The sequence below is a fragment of the Durio zibethinus genome, chromosome 6, assembly GCF_047325235.1.
Source record: "Durio zibethinus cultivar Kanyao isolate XHJ-2024 chromosome 6, ASM4732523v1, whole genome shotgun sequence".
In the NCBI taxonomy this organism is placed as follows: domain Eukaryota; kingdom Viridiplantae; phylum Streptophyta; class Magnoliopsida; order Malvales; family Malvaceae; genus Durio; species Durio zibethinus.
In genome coordinates, this window is record NC_143167.1 from 24,221,604 (window position 1) to 24,233,255 (window position 11,652).

Genomic DNA, 11,652 nt, shown 5'->3' on the forward strand with positions numbered 1-11,652 from the left:
TAGTGCCAATCCATTACGTTCGGGGTAGACTGAACCTGACCCAACCTTGAACCAGTTGATGGCATCTGCCCTTTTCCTTTCCTTTTTCTTTCCCCATTCTTCAATCCCTTTCTATCTCTCCCAATGCTTTCCCTCCTTATTTTATCGAATTTTTTCTTTTTTTCCTTTTTATTTAAAAGATTATATTTTTTTATATTATATTTTTAATATTTTTATTCACATGATAATAACTAATGTGATAATAATTTGATATTTATATCTTATGATATGATTTTATTATATATTTATGTTACGTCAATTATTTAATTAATGATAATAATATGAAATATCAAAATAAGGATAAAAATTAAAGTATTTAAATGTAAATTTTATTTTTTTATAACAAACTGACAAAATATATATAATATCAAATCATTTTACATTTCAACCAAAAAAAATAAATAAACAAACTGAAAAACATACCGAACAATTGGGTTTCAGACCAAAGAGAATCCAAGTCAGAAATGGGTTGAATCTAGATCTGCTGCTAGAGTAGGCCTGGTCCAAATTCAGTCACATGTCTACTTGCCGCTCTCTACAAACTTTTGAAGAATAACAAACTATGAAAAGACATAACAAATCGTTACTTCAGGTTAGCTTCCAAAGAATTGGAAAACTTTTTATTTTAATTGGGCTGTGTAGTCTTGTTTAATATAAATCAATAAAAATTTTTATGGTTTTCGAATAGAAAATAAAATTCACGTACTATATATAAACTTACGATATGACGGAAAGCGAAAGAAAAATTTTTCTTTTCTTTTTTTGGTGGATCAAAGTAGGAAAATTACTGAGAGGTAAGAAAATCGTTGAATCAGCTCTGAGGGCAATTAATCTTTCATGCACGAAATAACATGAGCACATAACATTAAAAAGTTAATACAGTGTCATCTGTTTTTATTACTTGTTAATTCTAAAAAGAAAAATGAAGTAAAAAGTGCATTTAAAAGCATAAACGAATAATATTATTTTAATAATAAAATTAAGTTTTTAACCTCTATTATTATATATAGAATTTTCTTTTCACAGCTAGGTATTAGTTCTTTACAAAATTAGTAAAAAGTAAATAACAAAAAAAAGTAGCAAAACGAAGGCGTAACTTGTATATCAACTTCAATAGAGAATTCACTGTTTAAAAAAAAAAAGGTATATTGTATTTCATCTTTGCATTAAACTCTTAAAACTTTTCAAATCAGTCAATCAAAATTCTGGGGCTATTGCTGAAATTCGAAGGCCTGAGTTTGAGCCACACACCCGATGCCATATGGCGCAAAAGAGCATTAAACCGGTCCTGATAATTACCCTTATCTTTTTTCTTTTTTTTAAATTTTGGCACTACTCTTAACTTTAACGTGTTAACCAGCACCAACCACTTAAAGGACACAACCAGTTGTCACCCAAAGGACATAGCCACAGAAAGTAGGGCATTGAGGAAAATAAGAGAAAGCACCACGTGTGAAACGGACGTTTGGTGCAGGGAAAGTGAGGAGCTGGGCCGTGCCCATCTCCTCAAAAATCAATCTGCCAAAACCGCGTGTGAAAATCTACTCGGTTTTTTCGTTCTCTCTCTCTATTTATTACAGACAAATCTTTTTCATTTCTAAGCCAGCTGGTCACAGCTCCTTTTTTTTTTTTTTTTTCACGCTTCCGGATTGCTTTCCTATCTTTTAATTTCTTTTACAATTATTTTGCTATAAAAGGGCCGTTCCAGCCTTACCAATCTACTCGTCACTTCAATTCCAAACAAGTTTACGATACTGTTCAACTCTTTACTTCTAACTGCTGTCCCCTGTTTCTAAAGCAAACTCCTAAGTGGTTTAGATTTTGCCTGTTGTGTGGAGCGTATGTTTTTTAAAATGTTTTGTATGTCTTTTACAAAAATATAAAATTTTAAAATCATATAGTTTATATTTATATCAAAGAAATGATATTTGAAAGTCGATAAATAATTTTTGAAATGAAAAAAAAAAAGATTCAAATGCATTTTAAAATAAATTTAAATAATCAAATTTAAAAGTAATTTGATTTTAAATTTTTTTTTAAACGTTAGAATGTTTTAAGATAAACAATCAAATATCTGCAAGATTTTAGATTTTATACAAAATTTATTTATAGCATTCAAAAGTCATGTCAATATTTTATAGGGCTCTTATATTAAGAGTAGTTCATAGGCAACTGCCTCGCTTCTTTATGAAATGTTTGGCGTAAATGTCAGAGTGCACATTCTAATTTGAATAAATAAAATCCACTTGCAAATTTTGCATGATAAGAAACAACATATTAAGGGCATATCACCTAAGATTGTGAGAAAAATTTTGCTTAGGCTGGGAATATTCAAGGAAGTTACATTGGGTGGGCTGAAACTTAGACTTACAAAGTCCATAGTGGGAAATGTAATAAAAACGTCGGGTCCTAATACGGATAACATTAAAACAAATAGCGATAAACAAGAACATTATTTCTAATAAAAAAAACATATTATTGCATAAAAAAGTACAAAAATTATTTTTTTAAATAACAATATATAAATTTCAAGGACTATTATAACCTTATTGTGCCCATAAAGTATTGATTAACGATAAAAGTCTAAGTAATAATTTGTTTTTTAATGGAATAGAAGTGACACAACTAATTAAGAAAAATGATGGTAGAATTAAAAAAAAAAATCAAAAAGAAATATTGCATGCTAATCTCATGAATTAATATATATATATATATATGGAAACTTGAATTTGTTGATTTTGATTTTCCCCTTTTATTGGCTTGGAAATTGCTTGAAACAATATTTAGTAGTAACATAGTAATTAAATAAATGTGCTTGGTTTCATTACTGTAGTAATAATTAGTAAGTCCGTACTAATTCAACAAGTTTAAAAAATTAATTAGGTGTAATAGTGTACAGGATCAAGTTAGCAGTTGATTAAAAATTTATGTATTATAATTTGCAAAATTCATAAAATTCTATTAAGCGAGGCGGGCAACATTATCAATTTTTAAAGCAGCCAAAATTAATACAATATTTTAGTCCTTTTTTTAATTAAGAATTTAGTGCTTTTGGTTTAACTTTTAAGAGTGCAAAAAGTTTTTTTTTCCCCCAAATTTAAGAGTGCAAACTTGAATAATTAACAATTAATTTAAATTTTGTAATTTTCTAAAAAATCGTTCGCAATCATAATTTTATAAAGGCATTTGTCTTTATGCTGGCAGTTGTTGGTGAACAGGTGAATTTAAAAGGAGGAAAAAATCTAACTGGCCGCGGTGTGCTACCCTGGTGATGGTGACAGAAGTTGGAAGCTACAAGCGAAGAGCGACCTCCCTTGAAACTCGGCTGTTTCTTATAAAAAAACACAACGTAAAACCGCGTCCCTTCATAACTCCGTCTTGGTTGGGACGTGTTTGTTTGATGCGATGTTGACGGCTACTTTTTTTATATACTTTCCCAGTCTTCCGACCCAACAACTGTTTACAACCAAGCTTACTGGACCTTCCTCTGCCTTTCCCCAACTTTCACTTTTCTTAGTGATCGCACTATAAATACCCACTTATTGCTTATGCTTCATAATCTCAACACACTCCAATCTCCAAGCTGCGATCAACTTCTAACATATACAAACCCAACCTTTGCTGAGTCAAAAACCATGGTTTCTATTTCGAGTTTCAGTTTCACGTTACTTTTGTCTCTCGTAATTGGCTGTCTGATGGCAGTATCTGCCAGCAACTTCAACCAAGATTTTGACATCACATGGGGAGATGGCCGTGGTAAGATAGTCAACAATGGAGAAGTTCTCACTCTCTCCCTTGATAAAGCCTCTGGTTCCGGTTTCCAGTCCAAGAATGAGTATCTTTTTGGCAAGATTGATATGCAGCTCAAGCTTGTCCCTGGCAACTCTGCTGGCACAGTCACTGCCTACTATGTAAGTTGTTTCCAATTAGATTCTGTTTGCTGCAATTTATACATGACAATATATAGATTGTTGATTGCTGATAAATATGTTTCTATGTGCAGTTATCTTCGAAAGGATCCACATGGGATGAAATTGATTTCGAGTTCCTGGGAAATCTTAGTGGTGACCCTTACATTCTTCATACAAATGTGTTTTCACAAGGAAAGGGTAATAAAGAACAGCAGTTTTATCTCTGGTTTGACCCAACTGCAGATTTCCACACATATTCCATCCTCTGGAATCCCCAACGTATTATGTGAGTATTCATATATGGATCAAATATATTTTCCCCCCTCCCCCAAATCTTCTTTTCATCTTTCGTTTGGAAATTGGAATTGATTGATTAAGAAATTTATTATTGCTCTGTTCCAGTTTCTCTGTGGACGGCACACCAATTAGAGAGTTCAAAAACATGGAGTCAATCGGTGTTCCATTTCCAAAGAACCAGCCTATGAGAATTTACTCTAGCTTGTGGAATGCTGATGACTGGGCTACAAGGGGTGGTCTGGTGAAGACAGACTGGACTCAAGCTCCTTTCACTGCCTCTTACAGAAACTTTAATGCGAATGCCTGTGTTTGGTCTAATGGAGATTCTTCCTGCAAATCAAATACCCCATCTTCTGCCTCAACCAACAATGCATGGTTCTCTCAAGAGATGGATTCAACAAACCAACAAAGGCTGCAATGGGTACAGAAGAACTACATGATATACAATTACTGCACTGACGCCAAGAGATTTCCCCAAGGTCTACCCCCGGAATGCAACATGTCTTAGAGCCAACAATACCTATTAATTAATCAAAATATTCTTTGAATTTTTTTTTCATTATTGCAATATTCTTTTGTTGTTCGAGGATGCTCATTACTATCTATGTAACATGTTATAGCCTAGTATATATGATAAGCAATGAGAAGAGAAGAATGTGAATGTCAAGAATTATGTGCACGAAAAGATCTATTGATTTTCCATATTTTCTGATGACATCAAAAATAACAAATTCTTGATAAAAATGTCACAAAAAAGGATATATAAACGTTTTTTTTTTAGCCAAACGGATCACTGCAGGTTTAACTTAGTTTAAAAACTTCATTAGAGATAGATGAGATAAGTTTTTTAATTAAAATCTCAATTTTACACTCTTAACCCCTCATTTTTTTGGATTTTAAGGGGATGATGAAAATCATACGAAAATTTGATTGCTTTTCCTTATTATCAAAGTGAAAGAATTCAGACTCGACGTACTGATTGTTATCCTTTAACAAACAACGTTAAATACAAATTTCGTATCACTTTTATGACCTTTCCCCAATCCCTACAAAGTACAGTAAGTAGTGGTATAAAGTTAGGACATGAGAAAGGAAAAGGACTTGCGAAGTGGTATACTGTTAAACAAAGCAAGTAATTGAGACTGCAGAAACACAAAAGGGAATATCAAACCTCTGCAAACTCATGAATGCTTGCTTTGCTATCCTACTACTAATGATAATACTAGTGTTAACATTAATAAATCAATAATGCTAGTCCTTTGCAGCTTGCTTGCTGTGTTCACTGCAGCAACACTCACCAAATATATCTTTCTTATGCATGTCAGGTGGCCATTCCATTCCAGTTAAAATAAATAAAATAACATGCCAAGCTGCGTGCATGGCAGGAATATAATAATATTTGGTCCAGAACAGAGTTCGCCTAAAATTTTAGGAAAAAAATTTGCCTAGCTTGGTCGGTGATCTTCAAGGAAGTTACACCTACTGATTCAAAAATTTCACAGTTCCAGTAGGCAAGGCCAGGCCCAAAAGAATAAATAAAAAATTAAAAACAGGATCCCATTGGTAACAATATTTGTGGGATTCAATCTATGATAATTTTAAATACTAAAATAAAGAAAAAGATAAAAAGTAAGACAGATGATTGAATAAATGAAATATTCGTTTCAATTGTTGTAAATTGAAAGACTGGCATTGGCATTGGCAACAATATTATAGAACAAGATCCCAACTTAGGCACTGTTTGATTTTCTAAAACTTTGTTTTTGAAAATTGATTACTGAATTTAATATTAGTAGTTTCATAAATGCTAAATTAACACCTACAAAAAGGTTCCTAACTTCCTATGTTGCTAAAGTTTAATATTTTTTAAATACATTAAATTTTTTAACAGATTATATTTTTTTTAAAAAATTGAAAAATACAAAAAATTTCAAAAAAATGAAATTTAAAAATATTAAAATATTAAGAAAGTAAATTTAATATTTTTAAAAACTAGAAAATTTTTAAAAAAATTAAAAAAATTAATTTTTTTATAAAAATAAAATCTGATTTTAAAAAATCAAAAATTTTGATTTTTAAAAAATTAAATTGATAAAAAATATTAAAATTAATATTTTAAAAATATAAAAAATTTAAAAAGAATTTGAAATATTTATTTTTTAAAAAAATTAAAATCTAATTTTTTTTAAAAAGTGAAAAAATATGATTTTATTATTAATTGGACTAATACTATTAAATTCAATTTGTACAATAAAATTTTTTTTATGAAATTATATTAAAATAACTAAGTTTCAAATTTCTTATGAGTATAATGATTATTTACATAATTTAATAATTTATTTTATCTATTTAAATTATTACGTTAACAAAATCAATATTACATTAGTAAAATTAACGTTAATATCATCAAGTCAACTATCACGTCATCAAATCAATAATTATGTTAATATTTTTAATAATAAAGAATTGATGAAATTAATGATTGGACTAAAATTATCGAACTAAAATAATATGAACACTAAATTTGTATGAATATAGTATAAGAATTAAATTTTAAATTTTGGTAGAATATAGAGACCTTAGGCATAATTTAACCATAATTTTTGTCTGATGGACTAAAAATGTAAATTTAGACTATAAGAAAAGTCTAAATCTTAAATTACTTAATTTTTTAAAACTTAATTAAGTTAATTAATTCCAATTTGTTCATAAAAAATTAATTCCATTGATTTGGGAAAACAGAATCTCTAATCGAGAATTCGTCATAATTTGGCTTCTCCACCTTGATCACTAGAGAAAATAAATCTTAATTTTCTCTCTTTGTTTTGCTTTCTCAAGCTACGATCAATTTCTATTCAAGCCATTATCAATTTAAAAAAAAAAAAAAAAAGCACAAATATCAACATTCAGAACCTAAAAAGAAATTCATCCTAAACATCAATTTTACCCTTCATCTTTATCACAATCTTCATCATCTCAAAATTATCGAAATTCAAATCTTATTGTTATTATCACAATCTCAAAATTGCTAAGGAAACCCAAATTTGAAAAAGAAAAAGCAACAGAAAAAAAATCCCAAATTTGAAAAGCCAATTTGCGTATGCTACAAATTGTGATTTTAATTTTTAGTTATTGTTGTTGGTTGATGTTGCTCCTTCAAGCACCACTACCACCGTCGCTCCTCCTACCACTACTATTACCATTACCACCTTTCAAATCTCTCCCTTGCTTAAAAAAGAAAAAAAAAAACTAAATTAGTGATAGAGAGATTAAAAGAAAGAACAATGGAGAGATTAAAGCTCGATCCAGACGAGAATTTAAGTTGTTTTTATTCGGTGTTCATTATGATGCAGGAGGACTTGGAAGATGAATGTTAGGTTTGTATTTCACATGTATTTTTGATGCAAAGTGATTAAGCTCGTGACACTATTAATTAAATTTAAATATTAACCCGAACACGCTTCATTCAACATAAATATTTTATTATTTTTCAATCATAATACATAAAATTTTTAAATTGTAATTATAATAACTTTTATTATTATTTTTAATCTTACTAGAGTCAATTTCATTGTTCATCTAAATGGAACCGAAGAAAAAGAGAGTTTAGAATTCTCGATTTTTGAAGTTTGTGCTAGGTTTGATGTTTTTGTTATTCTCAAGATTTTATTTTTTTACAAACCCCAATTTGAGAAAGATTTAGATAAAATTTTTTTAAAAATTTTTTATTAGAAAGGATTAAATAAAATTAAAAATTAAAAATTAAAACTGATAAATTGAAAGGTTTCATTATATACATTGAGTATACAAATTTTGAAAAAATTTAATAAATTTATATATTTTTTTAGATAAATAGTTAGTAAAAATATTGATTAAATTTTTACTATTAAACATATCGATCAAATTTGAATTATAAATAATATTTTTAATAAATTTTTTATATATTATTAATTTTTACATCGAATTTTATTAATTAATTGATTTTAATTTTTTATTAAAAATTTTTTTAAAAAAATTTTTAAAAATTTCATTTAAAAAATTTCATGTAAATTTTATCCCAAATGAGAGAATTTATAATAACTTTCTTGATTGAAATAAAAAGTTTGTAACTTCATTGGTCATTAGTTTTAGAAAATAAAAGTTTCTTTATTTTTATTTTCTTAATTAAAATAATAATAATAATAATAATAATAATAATGTGTTTTGTAATTAAAAATAAAAATGAGTTTAAATATAAAAATTAAAAGAAATTATTCTCAATTATGAAAATATGAGATGTTCATTACTTTTTTAGCGTTTTACAAGTTAAAAAGTTAGCACACTTTTGAAGTTATTAATTAATAAATATGTATTATATTTATAATTAAAAATCAATAACAGTAATTATTTTCTTATTTGTTTTTTTTTTTGTCTTTAAATATATCTGACATATTGAATTATTTATAACCTTTTTTTCATCTCTTTCCGTTCAAATTTCTTTTACAACAGTTTATCAAATTATTAAATAAAAATCAGAAGTTTAAAATCTGAGATAATATCATTGAATATTTTACTTATTTTTTTAATTTTAAAAAAATTATATCGTACATAAAACGTATTTCCTTAGTTTATATTTTAAAAATAATTTAATTTTTTTTATCACATATATTTTTGAAAAAAGCAATGAATAAAAAACAAAAGGTGAAAATAAAAATAAAAACAAAAATATTTTCTCAAACAATGCAAAAAAAATTATCTCAACGTAGATGTTTTGAAAAAAAGAAAGTCTTCTTTTTTTGGGTTTTTTTTTTTTTGTAAAATTTTTTTTCACCATTAAACTTTTCTTTCTCATTCAAAAAAATAAATGGAAGGATTCAACCTACATTTTGGCATCCGAATTGCCATTTGTCACCAGTTAAAATTTATCCCTCCATAGTCCAAAAAAAGTTCTTATTTGACACATTCTGAAAAGGTAAAAATCCTGATTTAGAACAAATGATAAGTTTGATCCTTATTTACGCAACAATCTAAATATTATTAGCTAAATTCAGCATTTAGCCAATTAAATAGATAAAGATAAAAAACGGTACCTGTTTTTATCTTTTTAGTAAGGCTCCGTTGGGTTTCCTTTTACTTTTACTAAAAATGAGGAACAAATATCAAATAAAATCACCAACAAACAAAGCCTAACATTTTAATGTTTTTTTTACCAACGACGGTGCCGCGTCTAGGTGTGGGTGGTACGGGTTGTGAACTGGAACTCTAATAGTCCAAAAGGCTGACCTGGCGACAGGAACTGAGCAGCAATAAAGCCGAAAGCACTGCACTTTCCAGTTTTCTCACAGAAATAAATAAGGTAAAGCCGCGTGATATCATAAACTGTGTTTTTGCTGGTTCGTGGTTGTGGGTGCGATTTTGACAGCTTTTTTTCTTTTTATGTATATGTTTTGTACTCAACAACTGTATCCAACCGAGCTGAATGGAGCTTCTTGGCCTTTTCCTCTACCCTTTCCAGCTTTCCTTTACTATAAATATCAAGCTCTAGCCTTCTTCTCATACAAACCAAATTATCAAGCTACTAACCTCTCATATTCCAAACATATTCTCTCTGCTGGGCAAAAACCAGAAAAGAAAAATGAGTTCCTCAAGTTTCAATTTTACATTGCTTATGCCTCTTCTAGTTGGCTGTCTTATGGTGGCTTCTGCTAGCCACTTCAACCAGGATTTTGACATCACATGGGGAGATGGCCGTGGCAAGATAGTCAACAATGGGGAGGTTCTCACTCTCTCCCTTGATAAAGCCTCTGGTTCCGGTTTCCAGTCCAAGAATGAGTATCTTTTTGGCAAGATTGATATGCAGCTCAAGCTTGTCCCTGGCAACTCTGCTGGCACTGTCACCGCATACTATGTAAGTTATTCTCCATTTAATGCTTTTTTTCCCCACAGCTTTTATAACGACACATACAGATGCTGATAGGTTAAGTGCTGATAAATATCTATATTTCTATGTGCAGTTATCTTCGAAAGGATCAACATGGGATGAGATTGATTTTGAGTTTCTGGGAAACCTTAGTGGGGATCCTTACATTCTTCATACAAATGTGTTCAGTCAAGGAAAGGGTAACAGAGAACAACAGTTCTATCTCTGGTTTGACCCAACTGCAGATTTCCACACCTATTCCATCCTCTGGAATCCCCAACGTATCATGTGAGTATTAATAAATGGAAAAACCAAATCCCCCACTTGCATTATCTTTCCCCAATCTGTTTTCTTTTTTTGACTTTTGAAAGGAACAGTTTGATTGACAAAATGGTTTTGTGCTCTGTTTCAGCTTCTCTGTCGACGGTAGACCCATTAGAGAGTTCAAAAACATGGAATCAATCGGTGTTCCATTTCCAAAGAATCAGCCGATGAGAATTTACTCTAGCTTGTGGAATGCGGATGACTGGGCTACAAGGGGTGGTCTGGTGAAGACAGACTGGACTCAAGCTCCTTTCACTGCCTCTTACAGAAACTTCAATGCTGATGCCTGTGTTTGGTCTAATGGAGCATCTTCCTGCAAATCAAATACCCCATCTTCTGCCTCAGCCAACAATGCATGGTTCTCTCAAGAGATGGATTCAACAAGTCAACAAAGGCTGCAATGGGTTCAGAAGAACTACATGATCTACAACTACTGCACTGACGCCAAGAGATTTCCTCAAGGTCTACCTCCAGAATGCAAAATGTCTTAAGAGGCAACAACAGTTAATTAATTAATTAGAGATCAATATTCTTTCATTTCTTTTTTCTTCTTCAGGCAAATGACGATTCTTTTGTTCTTTGGGAATTCCCTCTATTTTTATGTGATAACTGATACGTTATTATAAGATATGCAACAAGAGGAGTTCATTTCCCCTTTCCAAATTGATGGTCCTTGATCTATTTAGTTTCTAGCTTATCAAATAGAAACTAAAAAATTGAATATAAATATTGAGATATTTTAAATGATAATTTTAAGACTATTATATTAAATAAAAGGAGAGAGAGCAACTAATTTAGTTTTTCACCTTTTTATATTTTTATGTGATCTATATTTTGACAATTCAATAATTGAATTTTATACTTTATTCACACAAATAAAACATGTTATATTTTATGTTAATTGAAAATGTTTAACTATTTATTTAATCATAATTAAATTTTGATAGTTAATATATTCAAAATATATTATTTTCAATCGAAGTGATAAAGATATCATATTTACTTAATATTTTATGTACATGACTCCAGTTGTTAAATCTAATCAAATGATAATCCAAAGGTTTGGAGTAATATATAAACCAAACCATAATCCAAACGTTTGTAATAATTGTAAAAATAAAAATAATACTGTAATAAGTAATAATAATGAAATAAATTAATTAAGCATATTTTTTAATCTAT

General features: G+C 29.2%; 2 protein-coding genes across 2 annotated transcripts; both read left to right on the forward strand.

Moving 5' to 3' along the window:
* Positions 1-3,489: 3,489 nt before the first annotated feature.
* LOC111284692 (xyloglucan endotransglucosylase/hydrolase protein 22-like) lies at positions 3,490-4,917 on the forward strand. The gene is made up of 3 exons (XM_022873546.2): positions 3,490-3,950; positions 4,043-4,236; positions 4,353-4,917. Exons 1-3 carry the CDS (start codon positions 3,588-3,590, stop codon positions 4,753-4,755), a joined length of 960 nt encoding a protein of 319 aa, XP_022729281.2. The 5' UTR covers positions 3,490-3,587; the 3' UTR covers positions 4,756-4,917.
* A 4,943-nt stretch (positions 4,918-9,860) lies between these two features.
* On the forward strand, positions 9,861-11,133 carry LOC111285714 (xyloglucan endotransglucosylase/hydrolase protein 22-like). The gene is made up of 3 exons (XM_022875286.2): positions 9,861-10,134; positions 10,241-10,434; positions 10,559-11,133. Exons 1-3 carry the CDS (start codon positions 9,862-9,864, stop codon positions 10,959-10,961), a joined length of 870 nt encoding a protein of 289 aa, XP_022731021.2. The 5' UTR covers position 9,861; the 3' UTR covers positions 10,962-11,133.
* The last annotated feature ends 519 nt before the right edge of the window (positions 11,134-11,652 follow it).

What these genes read in the sequence shown, in the direction of transcription:
- LOC111284692 (XM_022873546.2), top strand. Translation starts at nt 3,588, where the DNA reads ATGCTTCATAATCTCAACACACTCCAATCTCCAAGCTGCGATCAACTT. An exon ending in GCACAGTCACTGCCTACTAT is followed by an intron (nt 3,951 to 4,042) that starts GTAAGTTGTTTC and finishes TTCTATGTGCAG; the next exon opens with TTATCTTCGAAAGGATCCAC. An exon ending in TGGAATCCCCAACGTATTAT is followed by an intron (nt 4,237 to 4,352) that starts GTGAGTATTCAT and finishes GCTCTGTTCCAG; the next exon opens with TTTCTCTGTGGACGGCACAC.
- LOC111285714 (XM_022875286.2), top strand. Translation starts at nt 9,862, where the DNA reads ATGAGTTCCTCAAGTTTCAATTTTACATTGCTTATGCCTCTTCTAGTT. An exon ending in GCACTGTCACCGCATACTAT is followed by an intron (nt 10,135 to 10,240) that starts GTAAGTTATTCT and finishes TTCTATGTGCAG; the next exon opens with TTATCTTCGAAAGGATCAAC. An exon ending in TGGAATCCCCAACGTATCAT is followed by an intron (nt 10,435 to 10,558) that starts GTGAGTATTAAT and finishes GCTCTGTTTCAG; the next exon opens with CTTCTCTGTCGACGGTAGAC.